At 40.9% G+C, this 21,780-nt stretch overlaps 1 protein-coding gene across 2 annotated transcripts in view; it reads right to left on the bottom strand.

Moving 5' to 3' along the window:
• Positions 1–21,780, bottom strand: part of iars1 (isoleucyl-tRNA synthetase 1) — a 202,722-nt gene that overhangs the window by 83,366 nt on the left and 97,576 nt on the right. For both annotated transcript variants that reach the window (XM_072280984.1, XM_072280983.1), the window contains exons 14-17: positions 20,557–20,683; positions 8,533–8,606; positions 2,417–2,611; positions 260–346 (exon numbers count right to left, since the gene is read on the bottom strand). In XM_072280984.1, coding sequence (XP_072137085.1) covers positions 260–346; positions 2,417–2,611; positions 8,533–8,606; positions 20,557–20,683 — 483 coding nt within the window. The remainder of the gene's footprint in view (positions 1–259; positions 347–2,416; positions 2,612–8,532; positions 8,607–20,556; positions 20,684–21,780) is intronic.

Below are 21,780 nucleotides of genomic sequence, written 5' to 3'. Positions count from 1 at the left end.
AACTCCATTTGCCATTTCTCCATCCACATCTACAACTGATCTATATCCCATTGTACTCTTTGCCAGTCTCCTACGCTGTCCACAACACCACCAATCTTCATATCATCTGCGAACTTACTAACCATACATCTTTGAAACAACCTTCAGTTTTTGAAAAGTATATTCTAATCATAGACTGTCATGCTATTGAGTTAAAGCACACATGCTGAGAGTTCAAGCATAATTTTGATGATTATTGATGTACATGGCAGATTCTTACCTTGCCAATACAAGGCCATTTACTATCACATTCCTGAAAGGTGGTTTGCCAAACAGAGCCGTGGATAGTACCAGTAGAGTATAAAACCTATTGGACACAAATTTACACACAGGAAAACTGAGCAAATTTTCAATCCAATTAATAAGCTCCTGAATAAGGGGACAACATATCCACTAATGAACATTTTGTTAAGATGAATTATTTGACATGAAAAACTAATTTGTTGGAAATATTCAAAACATTAGAAAGAACCTGTGAATGAAGAAAATGAAAAAAGGGTTCAGCAGAGTGAAGAAAGGAAAGAGTAAGGAGGGGGTTATATGGTGGGTTAAGTGGATTATAGACCAGCTGAGCTAAATGTCCTGTTTGTGCTATTTACTCAATCTAATTCTTTAACTAGTCTCTGAACAGAAACCATAATAGGCAAGAACAAAACATGCTACATAGAAAAACGTAATTCCTTTTCCTCAAATCTTATTTTATCTAGGATTGAGACAATTCAAATTGCCAGTTTTTAAACTTTCCTATTGAAAAACATCAGTGTGAAGATGCCAGAACAAACTATAATTATATCAGCAGCTGCAATTATGAAAGTGCACACTGGTGTAAATGGAAGCATAGGGCCAGTTAAACTTGATGAATTACATCTGCACACCCATTTGCAATTACCTCCTTCAAAACCTGCTTCACTTTAAGTCTGTCGTTAGAAACATAGAAAACGTATAGTACAATACAGGCCCTTTGGCCCACAAAGCTGTGCCAAACATGTCCTTACACAACTTTGGCACACAAATATATCTGGTTGTCCAACAAAAGTTCATAACTGCACTTTAAAACAGTTTTCACTTTAAACACTTTTAAGACACATTGCTGATGGTAAATAGTAAACACTTAGTTTAGATGCTAATATCCTAAAATGGGGACATACAGTAAGGCATGATTTTTCCTTTTCAAATAGTTGTGGCAATAATGAAAGTTATTCAATATGACATTAAATTGGATAGGTATATGGACAGAAAAATTGGACAGCTATATGGACAGGAAAGGAATGTAGGGTTATGGGCTGAGTGCAGGTCGGTGGGACTAGATGAGAGTAAGTGTTCGGCACGGACTAGAAGGGCCGAGATGGCCTGTTTCCGTGCTGTAATTGTTATATGGTTATTAATTTTCCCCACCATTACTTTGCATAAGGAATATATTCAACAGGCAGAAACCATCTCACTGGGGGAAAATTGTGAACTGGTGAACCTAATCAGACTGAAGCTACAAAAGTAATTTCTAATTCATATTTTTTTTTACAATTTTCTTCCTGATTGAACTCAAAATATAGTATTTAAAACACAAAACCACTACAAATGCTAAAAATCTGAATAAAGACAGAAAACACCAGAAAACCTCAGGTCAAAGTAATTCTGTTTCTCCCTCCACAGATGCAACTGATCTGCTGCATGTTTTCAATATTTTGTGCTTTTATTTTAAACTACAGCATCTTTTATTGATTTTCATGTTCAACTTCAGCCTTCAACTGCAAGACTCAAAAACATCTGCTAAATGCACTTCTCAATCTTGAGTATTTCCCACTGGGTTTAAGCTCACAGCACTCAAATCAGTTACAAACTGTTTTTGGAATCTCAGAGACTATCACAATTGCCGAAATGGAAAACCTAAATATTCTACAGGCAAAGCAAGTTGAATTCCTCTTCAGCAAAGACGACAAAACATTGCAGTGGTGGAGTGGTTCTTACCCAAACTATTCCTAACCTAGAATGAAGACAAAAGAGACCGCAGAAACTGGTATCTGGAGCAAAAAACAAATTGCTGAAGAAAATCAGCAGGTCAAGTATCCGTGAAGTAAAAGGAAATTATGACATTTTGAGTTGAAGACCCTCATTCTGAAACTTTGATAATTCCTCTTCCATCACAGAAATCACATAACCCACTGGATTCCTTGAGCATTTTGTTTTTTTTACTCATAACGCAGAAAACCTAGAAACAGATCATGAGAAAAATACTCTAATTCAACTATGAAACAAGTAATTGGGACATTATTTACCAACTGGCATATCAGTTACAATTCTGTATTCCTTTGTTCAGCACAAATGTGATCAATAATTGACTAAAACAATGAATCTGGTGTAACAGAAATTAATTCCTTACCATCCTCTTGTTTGGTCAATTCCCTCAGCAATGAAGTCCGCTGGGAAGCTGTCCTCGAATTCTCTTTTGTTTTCAAAGGGATAATGAACTTGAGCGTATGGCATGCTTCCACTTTCAAACCAACAATCAAAGACCTCAGACACTCGTCGCAGTACACCTTTTCCACGGTGTGATGGGATTGTGATGAAATCCACACTGGAAACAAAAAAGTGTAACTCTCACGAAGTTGATAAATCAAAGCATTAAATTGGCAATTACTGAAGTTTACAAGAAAGGCTTTCTCAACCTCAGCGGCACACATTTTTTTTTAAAGTGAAACTCTTCAAAAGTACTTCATTGGCAATAAAGCACCTAGGGATACTCAAAGGTCATGAAAGACGGTTGAAGAAGTTTGGTTTCGGCCACCAAGTACTAAGAACTTTCTACAGCTACACAACTGAGAGCATCCTGACTGGCTGCATCACTGCCTGGTATGGGGCTGTACTTCCCTCAATCACAGGACTTTACAGAGTGGTGCGGACTGCCCAGTGCATCTGTAGATGTGAACTTCCCATTATTCAGGACATTTACCAAGACAGGTGCATAAAAAAGGCCTGAGGGATCACTGGGGACCTGAGTCACTCCAATCACAAACTGTTCCAGCTACTACCATCCAGAAAACGGTACCACAGCATAAAAGCTAGGACCAACTGGCTCCGGGATAGCTTCTTCCACCAGGCCATCAGACTGATTAATTCATGCTGACACAACTGTATTTCTATATTATGTTGACTGTCCTGTTGTACATATTATTTGTTATAAATTACTATAAATTGCACATTGCATATTTAGACAGAGACATAACTTAAAGATTTTTACTTCTCATGTATATGAAGGATATAAGTAATAAAGTCAATTCAATTCAGATAATAGCTCCTTAAAGTTTTTTTTTCTGTTTTTGACATCTGAAAGATGTCAAAAAACAGTTTTACAACATCAAGCTACCCTTCAATTTCGCAGTCACTCTTTGGACACTGGCAGTGAATGAACATACAGTTGTCAGAATTAGGGTGCAGCACAGCAAGAAACCATGCCATCCTCACTCAGTGAGTGATGGCTCAGCGAAAAATTTAAAAAAGAGAGAAATATCAAATTGGTAGATGTTGACAATTCAGAGTTTAATCAGGCTGTAAAAGCCAGAAATTTGGCATAATTTCAGGAAAGGAAATTGGTCACTTAATTGTGGATAAGGAGAAAATTATTCAGAGAATCTTAAGTCTATGAAGATTACTACTGCAGGATTACGATGTATATTTAAGACCATGATAGATTTTTCTAGGGTGAGAAATCAAGAAATATGAGTATTAAGAATGAACATGAAGGGACAAGAACTATTATCTTATGAATAGCAAAGCAGGACCAATTCCTAAAAATTGCTGGTGAACGCAGCAGGCCAGGCAGCATCTATAGGAAGAGGTACAGTCCACATTTTGGGCCGAGACCCTTCGTCAAGACTAATTGAAAGAAGAGATAGTAAGAGATTTAAAAGTGGGAGGGGGAGGGGGAGATCAGAAATGATAGAAGACAGGAGGGGGAGGGATGGAGCAAAGAGTTGGAAAGTTGATTGGCAAAAGGGATATGAGAGGATCATGGGATGGGAGGCCTAGGGAGAAAGAAAGGGGGAGGGGGGAAGCCCAGAGGATGGGCAAGGGGTATATTAAGAGGGACAGTGAGAAAAAGGAGAGAGAGAAAAAAATATTTATATATAATAATAATAATAATAAATAAATAATGGATGGGGTACGAAGGGGAGGTGGGGCATTAGCGGAAGTTAGAGAAGTCAATGCTCATGCCACCAGGTTGGAGGCTACCCAGACGGAATATAAGGTGTTTTCCTCCAACCTGAGTGTGGCTTCATCTTGACAGTAGAGGAAACCGTGGATAGACATATCAGAATGGGAATGGGACATGGAATTACAATGCGTGGCCATTCTGTCCTCAGTAAGGACCTCACCTTTGTCCCCCTTCGCCCACACCTCAGCGAGTTCCGCGTTTGCCTTGACGCTGAACTCTTCTTCCGCCGGCTGTCTTCGAGCCTACTTCTTTGGCAAGGACTCTCCCACCCCCACCGATGACCCCTTCTTCCGTCTTCAACCCTCCTCCTCTTCATGGACACCCCGCTCTGGTCTTCTGCCTGCTCTGGATCTCTTTATTGCTAACTGCCCACGGGACATCAACCGTCTTGAGTTCACCGCACCTTGTTCCCATTCTAACCTCACTCCTTCCGAACGCTCTGCTCTCCACTCCCTCCACACTAATCCTAACCTTACTATAAAACCCGCCGATAAGGGGGGTGCTGTTGTAGTCTGGCGTACTGACCTCTACCTTGCTGATGCACAGCGACAACTCGCAGACAACTCCTCTTATTTACCCCTCGATCATAACCCCACTAAGGAGCACCAGGCCATTGTCTCCCACACCATCACCAACTTTATCCGCTCAGGGGATCTCCCATCCACTGCTACCAACCTTGTAGTTCCCACACCTCGCACTTCCTGTTTCTACCTCCTACCCAAGATCCGCAAACCTGCCTGTCCAGGTAGACCCACTGTCTCAGCTTGCTCCTGCCCCACCAAACTCGTTTCTGCATACCTCGACACGGTTTTATCCCCGCTTGTTCAATCCCTTCCCACCTATGTTCATGACATTTCTCACGCTCTTAAACTTTTCGATGATTTTAAGTTCCCTAGCCCCCACTGCTTTATTTTCACCATGGATGTCCAGTCCTTATATACTTCCATCCCCTATCAGGAAGGTCTCAAAGCTCTCCGCTTCTTTTTAGATTCCAGACCTAATCAGTTCCCCTCTACCACCACTCTGCTCCATCTAGCAGAATTAGTCCTCACTCTTAATAATTTCTCCTTTGGCTCCTCCCACTTCCTCCAAACTAAAGGTGTAGCCATGGGCACCCGTATGGGTCCTAGCTATGCCTGCCTTTTCGTTGGCTGTGTGGAACAAACAATGTTCCGTACCTATGCTGGTATCTGTCCCCCACTTTTCCTTCGCTACATCGACGACTGCATTGGCGCTGCTTCCTGCACACATGCTGAGCTCGTTAACTTCATTAACTTTGCTTCCAACTTTCACCTTGCCCTCAAGTTTACCTGATCCATTTCCAACACCACCCTCCCCTTTCTAGATCTTTCTGTCTCTATCTCTGGAGACAGCTTATCTACTGATGTATACTATAAGCCTACTGACTCTTACAGCTATCTGGACTATTCCTCTTCTCACCCTGTCTCTCGCAAAAATGCCATCCCCTTCTCAGAATTCCTCCGTATCCGCTGCATCTGCTCTCAAGATGAGGCTTTTCATTCCAGGACAAAGGAGATGTCCTCCTTTTTTCAAGAAAGGGGCTTCCCTTCCTCCAAAATCTCAAACGCATCTTTCCCATTTCACACACATCTGCTCTCACCCCATCCTCCCGCCACCCCACTAGGAATAGGGTTCCCCTTGTCCTCACTTACCACCCCACCAGCCTCCGGGTCCAACATATAATTCTCTGTAACTTCCGCCACCTCCAACTGGATCCCACCACTAAGCACATCTTTCCCTCCCCCCCAACCCCCCGCTTTCCGCAAGGATCGTTCCCTATGCGACTTCCTTGTGCATTCGTTCCCCCCCCATCCCTTCCGACCGATCTCTCTCCCTGCACATATCCTTGTAAGCAGAACAAATGCTACACATGTCCTTACACCTCCTGCCTCACCACCATTCAGGGCCCCAGACAGTCCTTCCAGGTGAGGCGACACTTTACCTGTGAGTCAGCTGGGGTGATATACTGCATCCGGTGCTCCTGATACGGCCTTCTATATATTGGCGAGACCCAATGCAGGCTGGGAGACCGTTTCGCTGAACACCTACGCTCTGTCCGCCAGAGAAAGCAGGATCTCCCAGTGGCCACACATTTTAATTCCACATCCCATTCCCATTCTGATATGTCTATCCACGGCCTCCTCTACTGTCAAGATGAAGCCACACTCAGGTTGGAGGAACAACACCTTATATTCCGTCTGGGTAGCCTCCAACCTGATGGCATAAACATTGACTTCTCTAACTTCCGTTAATGCCCCACCTCCACTTCGTACCCCATTCATTATTTATTATTATTACTTTATATATTTTTTCTCTCTCCCCTTTTTCTCCCTTTGTCCCTCTCACTATACTCCTTGCCAATCCTCTGGGCTCCCCCCCCCCCTTTCTTTCTACCTAGGCCTCCCGTCCCATGATCCTCTCATATCCCTTTTGCCAATCAACTTTCCAGCTCTTAGCTCCATTCCTCCCCCTCCTGTCTTCTCCTATTATTTTGGATCTCCCCCTCCCACTTTTCAATCTCTTACTATCTCTTCTTTCAGTTAGTCCTGACGAAGGGTCCTGGCCCGAAACGTCAATTGTACCTCTTCCTATAGATGCTGCCTGGCCTGCTGCGATCACCAGCAATTTTTATGTGTGTTGCTTGAAATTCCAGCATCTGCAGACTTCCTCGTGTTTGAGGATCAATTCTTGGCGTTTTTTTATGTTGTTATTATACAAAAAACACAAACACCTCACAAAATTTTAAATTTTTGGCTGTAATTTTAAAGTAAACGTCATTGGGTTGACACAAGGTGTTCACATCCAGCTGAGGATCAACAGAATCTTTCTTTCATCAAAAATTGGTTAAAGACAATTTAATGTCTAAGTTCTGACACTTAAAACTGTATGAATGAATCCTAAAATGCCAGTTTTAATTCTGACTTAACTTCTTTTTGTGATTCTTACTGAAAAACATATGTTACAGTTAGCTTGTATAGTTTGTCAACTGGTGCTGTACTCTTTACCTTTAAAGAATACAACTGTTAATTCTTTTGCCTTACAATAAAGATTCTTTATGAAGGCAAGGTGTTGTCAGTTGTTCTATTTTCTACATTTGCAAATTAATTAAGGTCTTCCATTGGTTGGGGTTGTGTCCCAGCAGTCTACATTATACGCAAGCCAGGCCAGTACAATATGTAGAGCAAGCTATCGCCTACGTAGCAGGCTAATGAATCCGAAGTAACAGCAGAGACCGATACAGTTCGACACCAGTGGCATTGCAGGAGCTGCCAGTCAGCGCTGAACTCAATGTAGGACTGCCTTAGGGACTCCAACTCCAGATTTTTCCCCTCAGGGTTTACTCCCAAAGCCTTCCTCATGAGTGAGTATAGCCACAAGGCAAAGGAGGTTTGAGATCAGAATTTTTCTTCTACATGAGTTGCCAACCATGGCTGATAAACTCCATTTGCCCGAAGCAACTGTTTTTAAGGCATCAATAACCTGCCTTTGCCCCTTCTCCTGTCAGTAGATATGGTTCCACCAGGCTTAGTAGTTATGCTGCATGTGAAGGTCATGAGTTGGACTTCATTGTCAGTGGCTAGTTGAGACGTACACTATAGGGAGCAGTTAATAGGTAATGGGAGCTTATCCCCACGACCACCCCCAGCTTAAAGAACCAATTAATTAAGTAGCATTTATTTAAATAGTATTTTCAACCATAGAGAATGTCAATGTCATCTTGAACCAATTGCTAAATCCAACTGTTATTACGTAGTCAGATATATATCAACTAACAAGCAAACCAATGGCTCAGGAGCAACAATGACATAAATGACCAGATAATCGTCTTTATTTTAAAACTAAATGCTACTGGTAGAAGGACAAATATAGACTACAAAAACACCCTGCTTTTTTCAATTAATGCTACATATAGCTCCATTCCATTTGTGAAGGAGACAAAATAATCAGTCTGATGTCTCATCTAAAAACATCTCAGCAAGCACAGCATTTGCTCAGTATTGCTCTGAACTTCATCTTTGCTACAAGTCCAGGACTGTGGAATGACTCAACAATCTTCTGCATCAACGTTAAGCGTGGCACCTGAGTCAACAGTGGACTCATTTTGTTAAGCAGCAGGTAGAGGTAACTTATGATATTATAACACCAAAGTTCCTTTTATGCTCATAAGTGATAAACCTAGTTAGAACAATAACAAATTTTAAGAATATATATAAATAACATTTTAACAGGGCAATCAAAATGTTCATATCAATATAATTCACCTCTCTCGATGCAGATCCTCAACTTTGACTCCACTCAGCTCTTCCAATTCCGCAACTGATCCCACACATACCACCTGTCAACAAAATAATGGCTTTATGATGATAGTATTCTGTACACAGATTCAATCCACTTTCATGACATTAATTAGTGAACTACTTTCAAATAAAGCTTTTGTGGAAAACAACAAGCAGTGAATCTCATTGTACTACCTAGATGCAATTTTTTTGCCTTAAAAGATGTACAAATGATGTAAAAGTATACTGATAAAGCTTCACGGTGGTTTCTACTTCAGGAATTCATTTCCTTTGAAATCATTGGAGGGCCGAGGAAACCACGCACAGCTGTAAGATAATATGCATTTAATGCACATCAGAGGAAAGAAATTTCTGCTATTGCTGGCCGATACAAAGGTGTACGAAAATTTCAGGAAAGACAATATTATGTAAATCATTGCTGCAAGATTGGTATTCAAAATTAAGAAAACTGCTGAAATTGTAAAGGACTTCAAGAATATCAGCATTCCTGTGTTCAATTTTGTTTTCCTTACCCAAGGTATGATTCACTGAGGATGGGATTAACACCACTTTAATTTCTGAAAAAAGGAAACCAATATTTAAGAAGACAATGAAGGACCAATAATTTCACGAATTTGTGGGTACTAGAGGCAATCTGACTAAAATATTAAAAATTCTGAGAAATCTAAATGGAATAAATGTTGAGCAGTAACTTCTAGGATTGAGGGACGACTGCACAAGCGCATGGACACCAGCGAGTTAGACCACAGCAAAGAGTTTAAAAGGAGACAATATTTTCTTCAGCGGTTTGATCGAGGGATGACTGCGCAAGTGCCTGGATGTTAGCCAGTTAAACCAGTGCAAAGAGTTTAAAAGGAGACAGCTTTATCCAGTGGGTGTCGGAGGAGCTTGTCCTGGGTGTGACTCTAAACTGCAACTGGTGATGAGGTTCTGATTGGGGACTTTCAGAGCTTTGGGGAAAGTGAGTTACCCCTTAGTCATTCATTGCTCCCAGGGCTGCTCTGATCTGGAACGGTAGCACCTGCAAGGGTTCCTGCTCAGGACACAAGCGAAGGCCAACGGCAGATCTGGCAGGTTCAGTAACTGAACTTATAACGGAGAAGGCAGATGAGCTAGGACCTCAAATGTCAATGGCTATAGTACAGGTGGATGAACAGTTGGGAAGAGAAATGGCGATTTCTTTAGTTCGCCCAACGGTAGGCAATAGCAAACCACCATTGCTAGATACTAGGTTTCCTAGAATCTATATGCTAAGAAAACCATGGTCAAACTCACAAAATGTATCACACAACAACAGCGTCAAGAGGATCTTTAAGACAATTCTGAAGATTCTTCGCTCGGTAGGGTTGATTCTGGTCAGCAGGGAATCCCCGACTGTCATCAAGCTACTGCTCATAAAATTCAAGTAAAACAAAAAAAAATGATTGCCACTTGGAATGTAAGAACCCTATATCAAGCAGGAAGATTGGACAATATGATAAATGAAATGGAAAGACTAAAGATTAACATCATGGGAATTAGCGAAGTTCGTTGGATAGGTGCTGGGACATGTCAGAATAGAAATAAAACACTAATTTATTCTTGTGGAACATCCCATACTAATGGAGTAGGAATTCTTATGGCTGAAAACATGGCAAAAAGTGTTTTAGGACATTGGGCAATATCAGAAAGAGTGCTCCTTGTTAGATTCAGAGGACAACCATTTGATTTAACAATTATACAGGTTTATGCACCAACAATAGATGGAACAAATGAGGATATAGATAAATTCTATGAAAAGCTTGAACAAGCAAAGATATTGTTATTGTCATGGGAGATCTAAATGCTAAAGTAGGACAAGGTGCTGATGGAAATACCATAGGAAAATTTGGACTAGGGGAAAGAAATGAAAGAAGTGAGAAATGGGTAGAATGGTGTAAGATGAATAATCAGGTCATCATGAATACCTAATTTAAAATCTATCCAAGACACTTGTGGACCTGGAAAACTCCAGGTGATAACACTAGAAATCAAATTAACTTTATTACTATAAACCAAAGATTTAGAAACTCAGTGACTCAATGCAAAACATATCCAGGTACAGACTGTAATAGTGACCATAACCCAGTAGTATGTCATGTAAAAGTAAAACTTAAAAAACTAAAGAAGCAAAAACCTGAACAATCCCTTGACTACTTGCAATTAATTAAAACAGGAAAGTTAAGACAAAAGTTTACAATTGAAGTAAGGAATAGATTCCAAAGTCTAGAAATAGAATCTGTTGAAGATGATAGCAATCATGTAGAAATGAAATTTAACTCTCTAAAGGATGCCTTGGTAGAATCAGCAAAGTCAGTGATTCCTAAAAAAGAAAAAAGCACAAAGAATAAATGGATGACAGATGAAATCAAAAATCAAATGGAAGAAAGGAGACGGAAAAAAGCAAATCCTATAGAATATAAGTCCTTAGATTAAAAAAAAGTTAAAAGCTTATGTCAAAAAGCCAAAGAAGAATGGTTAAACCAGGAATGTGAGCAAATAGAAAGAATCCCTATTACTGATCCAAAAAGGTTACATCAACAAATCAGGAATATCACTGGTAAAAAGCTCCTCTGTTCTTCAGGTGGATGTTTAAAAGCAAAGGACAGTACCATTATCATGGAAAAAGAAAAATTATGAACAGATGGACTGAGTATATTCAGGAATTGTTTGAAGATGATCGAGGCGAAAGACCAGAAATTAAGAAAAACATTGAAGGCCCAAGTATTTTAAAATCTGAAGATCGTAATGCAATAATTAAGATGAAGAAAGGCAGCAGGTCCTGATGAATTAGTATTAGAATAAGTTATCACCCTTGAAGATTATAGAATTGAAAAACTTACTGATTTAATCAATGACATTTATGAGACTGGAATAATACCAGAAGAGATGAAAAAAAAAATCAGTATTTATCACTCTTCCTAAGCAAGCTGGGGCAATAGAACGTGAATTACATAGGACCATAAGTTTAATAAGTCATATCACCAAGATACTTCTAAGAATTTTGATGACAAGAGCTAAAAGTAAGACGCAAGCTGAAGTAGGTAAAGAACAATGTGGTTTTGTGAAAGACAAAGGTACAAGAAACGCAATATGATGTTAAGGATACTATCAGAACGAGCTATTCAAGTGCAAAAAGATTTGTTCGTTTTATCGACTACACAAAAGCATTTCATAAAGTGAAGCACAATAAGTTATTTGAAATATTACAGGAAACTCTAGATCTAGATTCAAAAGACCTCCACCTAATCAGAAATCTGTACTGGGAACAAACTGCCACTGTAAGAATAGATGGAGAAGTGAGTCAGTTACGAAAATCAAGAGAGGCGTTAGACAAGGGTGTGTTTTCTCCCCTGATTTATTTAATGTGTACAGTGAAACAATATTACAAAAATGAGAGACATCTTGGGAATCAAATTTGGCGGTGAAAACATCAATAATTTCAGATATGCAGATGACACTGTTAATTGCAAGTATGGAGGAAGAACTACAAAACTTAATTGATATAATTGTTGAAGAAAGTGCAAAAGTGGGTGTATCTATCAATTGCAAAAAGGCAGAATGTATGGTGATACCCAAAAAGGAGAATCCTATCTGCAGGCTGAAAATAAACGGGGAAGACATAAAACAAGTACAGAACCTTTGCTACTTAGGAAGCTGGGTGACATCAGATGGCAGGTGCAACATGAACATCAAAAGAAGAATAGGGATGGCAAAAGACATCTTTACAAGAATGAAGATTATACTGACCAATACTAAACTAGGCACGACAACCCGCCTCAGAGTACTGAAATGTTACCTTTATCCAGTTATGTTATATGGCTCAGAATGTTGGACAATATCTAGCAACATGAGGAAACGAATTGAAGCAGCAGAGATGTGGTTTTTGAGGAGGATGTGAAGAATATCATGGACAAAACGAATATCTAACGAGGATGTCATGAACAGAACAAACACAAAAAGAGAAATAATGTATGAGATCATGCAACGGCAATGTAACTTCATTGGACATGTGATTAGGAAAGAGGAGTTAGAATGCATGGTAATTATGGAAAAGATTGAAGGGAAGAAAGCAAGAGGAAGACAAAGGCAAATGATGATGGAGACAGCAGCAGAGAACTGGAAATGAATACTAACGAATTGGTCCACTTGACCCGAAACAGGAGTGAGTGGGCCATGGCAGTCAAAGCTCAAATTGGGCATGGTACCTGATGATGATGATGATGACGACGACGACGGAGGAGCGGGTGATGGAGTAGAGGTAGAGAGAGTAGGTGAGCTTTAGCTCGAGGCGAGGTAGGTTATTGTTTGGCATCTCCCTACAGCAAGGGGTTTAGATGGGGTGGTGTTTGTTAGGTGTGGTCAGGAAGGTTTCTTGACACAATATGTAGATAAGCCTACAAGAGGAGAGGCTATACTTGATCTAGTATTGGGAAATGAACCTGGTCAGGTGTTAGGTCTCTCAGTGGGAAAGCATTTTGGAGATAGTGATCATAATTCGATCTCCTTTGCATTGGAGAGGGATAGGAACACAAAAGTTAGGAAAGCGTTTAATTGGAATAAGGGGAAATATGAAGCTATCAGGCAGGACTTGGAAGCATAAATTGGGAACAGATGCTTTCAGGGAAATGTACGGTAGAAATGTGGCAAATATCCAGGGGATATTTGCGTGAAGTTCTGCATAGGTTCATTCTAATGAGACAGGAAAAGGCTGGTAGGGTACAGGAACCGTGGTGTACGAAAGCTGTTGAAAATCTAGTCAAGAAGAAAAGCTTACGAAAGGTTCAAAAAAACTAGGTAATAATAGAGATCTAGAAGATTATAAGGCCAGCAAGAAGGAGCTTAAGAATGAAATTTGGAGAGCCAGAAGGGGCCATGAGATGATGGCCTTGGCGAGCAGGATTAAGGAAAACCCCAAGGCATTCTACAAGTACGTGAAGAGCAAGAGGACTAATTAGATGTGACAGTGGAAAAGTGTGTATGGAACTGGAGGAGATAGCAGAGATACTTGATGAATACTTTGCTTAAGTATTCACTACAGAAAAGGTTCTTGGTGATTGTAAGGATGACTTACAGTGGATTGAAAAGCTTGAGCATGTAGATATTAAGAAAGAGGATGTGCCGGAGTTTTTGGAAAGCTTCAAGTTGGATAAGTCTCCAGGACCGGATGTGATGTACCCCAGGCTACTGTGGGATGCAAGAAGAAGATGCTGAGCCTCTGGCAATGATCTTTTCATCATCAATGGGTACAGGACAGATTCCAGAGGATTGGAGGGTTGCAGATATTGTTCCCTTATTCAAGAAGGGGAGTCGGGATAGCCCAGGAAATTATAGACCAGTGAGGCTTACTTCAGTGGTTGGTAATTTGATGGAGAAGATCCCGAGAAGCAGGATTTATGAACATTTGGAGAGGCATAATATGACTATGAATAGTCAGCATGGCTTGGTCAAAGGCAGGTCGTGCCTTACATGCCTGACTGAATTTTCTGAGGATGTGACTAAACACATTGATGAAGGAAGAGCAGCAGATGTAGTGTATATGGATTTCAGCAAGGCATTTGATAAGGTACCCCATGCAAGGCTTATTGAGAAAGTAAGGAGGCACAGGATCCAAGGGAACTTTGCTTTGTGGATCCAGAACTGGCTTGCTCAGAAGGCAAAGAGTGGTTGTAGATGGGTCATATTCTGCATGGAGGTTGGTGACCAGTAGTGTGCCTCAGGGATCTGTTCTGGGACCCCTTCTCTTTGGAGTTTTTTTAATGACCTGGATGAGGAAGTGGAGGGATGGGTTAGTAAATCTGCTGATGACACAAAGGTTGGGGGTGTTGTGGATAGTGTGGAGGGCTGTCAGAGGTTACAGCAGGACATTGATACGATGAAAAACTGGGCTGAGAAGTGGCAGATGGAGTTCAACCCAGATAAGTGTAAAGTGGTTCATTTTGGTAGGTCAAATATGATGGCAGAATATAGTATTAATGGTAAGACTCTTAGCAGTGTGGAGGATCAGAGGGATCTTGGGGTCCGAGTATATAGGACACTCAAAGCTGCTGTGCAGGTTGACTCTGTGGTTGAGAAAGCATACGGTGCATTGACCTTCATCAACCGTGGGATTGAGTTTAAGAGCAGAGAGGTAATGTTGCAGCTATATAGGACCTTGGTCAGACCCCACTTGGAGAACTGTGCTCAGTTCTGGTCACCTCACTACAGGAAGGATGTGGAAACTATAGAAAAGGTACAGAGGACATTTACAAGGACGTTGCCTGGATTGGGGAGCATAACTCATGAGAATCGGTTGAGTGAACTTGGTCTTTTCTCCTTGGAGTGGCAGAGGATGAGAGGTGACCTGATTGAGGGATATAAGATGATGAGAGGCATTGATCGTGTGGTTAGACAGAGGCTTTTTCCCAGGGCTGAAATGGCTAACGTGAGAGGGCACAGTTTTAAGGTGTCAGGGGTAAGTTGATTTTTTTAAGCAGAGAGTGGTGAGTGCATGGAATGGGCTGCCTGCGACGGTGGAGGAGCCGGATACGACAGGGTCTTTTAAGAGACTCCTGGATAGGTACATGGAGCTTAGAAAAATAGAGGGCTATGGGTAACCTTAAGTAATTTCTAAAGTTAAGTACATGTTCAGCAGAGCATTGTGGGTCGAAGTGCCTGTATTATGCTGTAGGCTTTCTATGTTTCCAGCTGGGAAGTTCAAAACAGTTTTAGGATTAGGTATGTACCATTTAGGATTGAAATTGGAAGATATTTCTTCACTCAAGTGAGCAAAACTTTGAATTTCTCATAGTGCTCAAAATTTGTCAATGCTAGCACACAAGGAAAATAAGAAAAGTAGTGTTCAACTTGATGGGAAATAGGAATTAAAATTCTCAAGGCAAACAAAGTCTACTGCATTAGATAACCACTCCTGTTTGTAAAAGACAGTCTTTGAAATGGTAACATATTGTCAGATTTTCAAGAGAATTCAGAATTAAATACGAAATCTCCTTTAAAATGTACTTAATTTGGAATGTTTCCAAAACATTTTTTTTTGGATACAACATGGTAATTGGCCCTTCCGGCAGAACAAGCCCACACTGTCTAATCACATTCATGTGACCAATTCATCTACTACCCTGATAAAGGGTCTCAGCCCAAATCTTCAACTGTGTATTTATTTCCATCAATGCTGTCTGATCAGCGGAGTTCCTCCAGCATTGTGTGTTGCATCTACTATCCTGTACGTCTTTAGAATGTGGGAGGAAACTGGAGCACCTGGAGGAAACCACCCTCACGGGAAAAATGTAGAAATTCCTTACAGACAATAGTGCTTTGAATCCGGGTCTTTGGCACTGTAATAGAGTTATGCTAACGGCTGTGCTACTGTGCTCTTACAACCAATATTCTTAATTTCCAGATATAATTATACTACAGAAATAGAATATGCATGAATGTTTTGGAACTAATCTATTTGGAAGTTCAGCCTTAAAGCAAGCAATCTGCAGAACATACGTGTAGAGTTCTCAGTAATATTAGCTGGACCGTTACCTGAATTGCCTATTGCAAAATGGTTTCTCTGAAGTGTTAAACTAAGATGGTCTCTCGTACTGTTAACTGCTGAGTAAGGAGTTCTCTGTGGCGGTATGTTTGGGTTATGGTTAGTGATCCGTTTGCTAGCCAATGGAAGTCATGTTATGTATGTGTGTGCTGAGTTGAGGATCGCCTGCTTTTTCGGGAGGCGAGCGGAGAGGACGAACGTGCAGGGAACGGACAGCGGTTCCAGGGTAGCAGATACCGGACCTCGGGGGTTCGGAGGGTGGCTGGAGTCTCGGAAGGACGTTGTGGATGGAATCGGAGGCATGAGCTCCAATGCATTAAAATATTATGTGCACAAGACTGGTAAGTTACTTATATAGCACCTTTTCTTTTAGTTGTTGCTACTAGCCCATCACCAAGAATTGCTATAAAGTATACTTCTTTACTCGCACTTGGTATATTGTTTGATATTTATGTCGTGGCTAATTATTAGGTGCCTCACACCGTATCCGCACCAAAGCATTTGCACTGTTTAGTGGGGTCGATGACTATTCGCCCTGGGCAACGGGAGTCAGTTGGGGGCAAAGGCCGTTACATATGGATATTGGGAAAATATTATACATATTATACCTGCAATAAGAAAACAACAGACAGATGACCTTCAATGAACCAACCACACCAACACCATCAGTAATCAGATAATAACGTGCAAGCTCATGATAAGCTACCTACTTCCCTCTCTTATGTTACTCCACTCTTTAAGAAAGGAGGGAGGCAAAAGACAGGTGGGTTAACCTGGCTTTGGTGACTGGTGAGATTTAAGAGTCCATTATGAAAGATGTGGTTTTGGGGTGCTTGAAAGCTAAGGGGAGATTTTGCTTAATGAACCCACTGTAATTCTTTGTAGTAGTAACAAGCAGGATAGACAAAGCAGTCACTGGATGGTGTTTACTTACATTTACTGACACAAGGCTGCTACACAAAATAGGAATCCATGCTATTACTGTAAAGGCACTTTCATGGATAGAAGATTGGCTGACTGGCAGAAGGCAGAGTGGAAATAAAGGTGGCCTTCTCCAGTTGGCTGCCAGTGACTTGTGATGTCTCACAGGGATCTGTGTTAGGTCTGCTACTTTTCACTTTATATGTAAATGATCGGCATAATTGAATTGACAGCTTTGTGGACAGATTTGCAGCTGATACAAAGATAGCTAAAGAGGCAGGTCGTGTTGAGGAAGAAGGGAGTCTGCAGAAGGAAATGGACAGGTTGAGAGAAAATGGGCAAAGAAGTGGCAAATAGAATACAGCATAGGGAAATGTATGGTAAACTATATTCTAAATGGGGAGAGAATTCAGAAATCAGAGGTGCAAAGGGATTTAGAAGTCTTAGTACCGAACTTCCTAAAGATTAACTTGCAGATCAAGTTGGTAGTAAGGAAGGCAAACACAATGCCAGCTTTCATTTTGAGAGGACTAGAATACAAAGGCAAGGATGTAGTGGTAATGATTTATAAGGCATTGATCAGACCACACCTGAAGTATTGTGAACAGTTCTGGGCTCCATATCTAAGAAATGCTGGCATTGGAGAGAGTCCAGAGGAGGTTCACAAGATTGATCCCAGAATGAAAGGGTTAGTATACGAGGAGCTCTTGATGGCTCTGGGGCCTGTACTCATGGAGTTTAGAAAGATGAAGGGAAGGGAGAATGGAGTGGATGGGGAGAGGATGTTTTCTGTGATGGAACAATTTAGGACCAGAGGGCACAGCCTCAGAATAAAAGGAAGCCCCTTCGGAACAGAGATGTCGGGAATTTGTTTTGCCAGAGTGGTGAATTTGAAATACCTTGTCATAAGCAGCTGTGGAAACCAAATTATTGGGTATACAGTCTGCCCTCCGTATCTGTGGGTTCCGCATCCGCGGATTCAACCATCCACGGATCAAAAATATTCAAAAAAAAAATTCCAGAAAGTTCCAATAATCAAAGCTTGAATTTGCCGAGTGTCGAGCACTACGCTGAATCCATGCGAATGAAGTGATATGTAGACATACCCTGCCGTAGCCTCCTGCCATTTCACAGATTCTCAAGTCTCTCTCCAGCACTCACTGTCTGAGTATTGTTCGCCTTGCGTCTCATTCGTTCGCTACTTGTGTTGTGAGCGAGAGGAAGGAGTTTAAGGCTAGTAAGGGATGGCTGGCTAGCTATGTAAAGTGCTACAGCGTCAGGAACTTAAAGATCACGGGAGAATCGGCATCGGCTAATGCCGAGGTAGCATCAGCGTTCCCAAAGAGCTACGATGGTTGCATCTGAATTGAACATGTACGGACTTCTTTTTCTTGTCATTATTCCCTAAACAATACAGTATAACAACTAGTTACATAGCATTTACATTGTATTAGGTATTATAAGTAATCTAGAGATGATTTAAAGCAGGGGTCCCCAACCTTTATCGCACTGCGGACCAATTTCATATTGACAATATTCTTGCGGACCGGCCAATTGGGGTGGGGGGGGGGGGGGTGGTGGTAGGGTTGCCAACATACAAGAGTAGCAGTCAAATACGTCATGTTTACCCCGAGAAAGACTACAATGACCATGAAGCATTGCACGGGCACCAGTGCGTATGCATAACTTGTGTATGTGTGTACGTCTCGATTTCTTAAAAATCGTTTTTGCCGATTCTTTTGGTGGCAGGGCTGGGGGGGGTGGGGGTGTTAATCACGACCGGAATATCGGTGATAAGTGGCTAATACACTCAATTTCATTTCTAAAAGGGTTTATATAACGAATTTAATATTAAAACACAGCGCATATTTTCCTCGCATGAATATAGTGATAAGTCAATTATCAGGGGAGCTTGAAGTGAGTGTTGAACGAACTTCCAGTAGAAATGGTAGAGACAGGTTCGATATTATCATTTAAAGAAAAATTGGATAGGTATATGGACAGGAAAGGAATGGAGGGTTATGGGCTGAGTGCAGGTCGGTGGGACGAGGTGACAGTAGCGTTCGGCACGAACTAGAAGGGCAGAGATGGCCTGTTTCCATGCCGTAATTGTTGTATGGTTATATAAGTCACTTACAATAGCATCATAACATTTTAAGTAACATTTGGATATTAAACACACAGCGCATATTTTCCTCGTATGAACATATAAAATCATTGCAATGCACCAATATCGCTGAATCAGTGGGAGCCCTGGGCTGAATACTTCTTTTCCTGCAACAAGACGGTCCCATCGAGGGGTGATGGGAGACAGCGATACTCGAAGGGGGTTCCTTATGTCCAGTCTATTCCGCAATTTGGTTTTTGTTATGTTCATCGCAGAGATATGTTGGAAATGGAAGCAACGTTTTCAGTGCTTTTGTGGCTATCTCAGGATAGTCAGCCTTGAGTTTGATCCGGAATGCCGGCAGAGATGTTACGTCAAACATACTTTTCAGCCCACCGTCATTTGCAAGCTCGAGGAGTTGAACTCCTTCCCATGGATGACATGGACGACGTGCGGGTAACCATCTCGTGTGCGTTCAAGCTCAACAGTGGGCGTGACAGGGAATGAGGAAAGGTGCAGCTGACTCATATCACCAAATCATATCATTTCCTCGCGGCCCAGTACTGGTCCGCGGCCCGGTAGTTGGGGACCGCTGATTTAAAATATACTGGAGGATATGCATAGGTTATATGCAAATACTACACCATTTTATACAAGGGACTTGAGCATCCGCGGATTTTGGTATCTGATTCTGGAACCAATCCCCCGCAGATACTGAGGGACGACTGTAATTAAAAAGGAGGATGATAGGTTCTTGATTAGTAAGAGTCTCAAAGGTTACAGGGAAAAGGCCGGAGAGCGAGGTTGAAAGGGGAAAAAAGTGCCATGATCGAATGGTGGAGCAGGTTTGACAGACCAAATGTTTTTTTCTGTCTGTCTTATGTAAGTGATATACAGGTTGACCTTCACTAATCCGGCACCGTTGGGACCTGAGGAGTGCCAGATTAGTGGAAATGCCCAATTACAGAAGGATCACATTAAGCATAATCAGTGCAGGATTATCGAAGGAACCGGATTACAGCTAGTTGGATTAGTGAAGGTCGACTGCACTACAATTCCTGTTACATAGGTTGACTCAGAATCCCAAGCAAGCAAGAGGAAAGAGAATATGAATTTAAAGCTGGTCTGTTACTTCATTCTGAAGTACTACAGAACTACAATACTATACTCTTTTCAAGTATAGTCCAATACTATACTCCTTTCAAATGCCATCAAAAAGTGTATTTCAGCCTCTATAACTGATATAAAGACACTCTTTTTGTATGCTAGCCATAAATATCACATCTGGAAATCATAATTACTTGTATGTCTTTTACTTTGAATACATTATTCTAAAACCATTTTAAGACCTTGGAAAATCTGAAATTGGTTATTTTCATTGTTCATTCATTTCATTACTCACCTCTTCAAAGTCTTCACTAACCCATAAAGGAATGGGTGTGCCCCAATATCTGTTCCGAGAAATGGCCCAATCACGAGCATCCTTCAACCAATTTCCAAACCTTTTCTCTCTGACAAATTCTGGTACCCTGTGCATGGGAATTATGAATGCAATTGAATCAATATAAATAATGTATTTTCTTTGTGCCATTTCAATTATCTTTTTTACAGCCCTGCCTCCACATCTAGAGGTAATCAATTCAAACAGTTATCAGAGGTCTGAACATCTAATGGCCTTCAATTCATTGCAATGACTGATGAATGCTGTGAACAGCAAACAAACTCAAATTGGCATTGTTTCACACAATGCTCTGGAGGTGAAAAATCGATGATGATGATGTGAAAATGGGTTTGGTATTTTGCAAAAAAAGTACAGTTGACGTTTCAGACCCAAAACATCGACTGTACTTTTTTTCCATAGATGCTGCCTGGCCTGCTGTGCTCCTCCAGCAGTTTTTGTGGTTGTTGCTTGGATTTCCAGCATCTGCAGATTGTCTCGTTTGGTATTTTGAAAAGTCAAGTTGTTTGTTTGCTAATTGAAACTGGACACTCGGAGTCTTCGGGGGATACTGAAGTATATGGAAGAGTTTAAACATATGGTGTGTCCTCGTCACCAAACTGGCATTGGACAGTTTCAATTAATGGACTAAATTTGAAATCAAATCTTTTATCTTCTTTCATATATATTTTAACTGCTCTTAATGTAATATACAAATACACGCTGGGGAGAGATAATCAGTAACTAAAATTCATAGGCAAAGCTCCATTTGTTCTGAATTACAACTTTCATTCAGAATTCTACGGACTTCATGTTTATAATGCTGTCACCTTTACAACTACACAAAATGAAACTAATTGTCTTATTTTAGCCAATTTTTAAAAAAGCATGATAACCCTTTGAATGATTCAATTTCTGAAAAATCTGTGAAACATGAAAGATAACATCTTTCAAATATATTGCATCAAACTATAAAGGACTTGTGATCCATAGAATAATGATGAAAAATGCTGGCTCCCATTTTGGTTGTAGTACATGAAATTATATCCATCTTCTACTTTCACACTATTCCCTAAGCCTTCACCACAATCTTTTAAATACATTCTGTCCCATCAGGTTGCATACATAAGGTTTTCTAGGTGATCATCTACCGAGCTTCTGCCAGTGCTGCTCTAACTGGTGAAGCTA

The sequence above is a fragment of the Mobula birostris genome, chromosome 16 (assembly GCF_030028105.1).
Source record: "Mobula birostris isolate sMobBir1 chromosome 16, sMobBir1.hap1, whole genome shotgun sequence".
Classification (NCBI taxonomy): Eukaryota; Metazoa; Chordata; class Chondrichthyes; order Myliobatiformes; family Myliobatidae; genus Mobula; species Mobula birostris.
The sequence above is the reverse complement of the archived record's forward strand: the minus strand, read 5'-3'. Positions and strand labels throughout refer to the sequence as shown.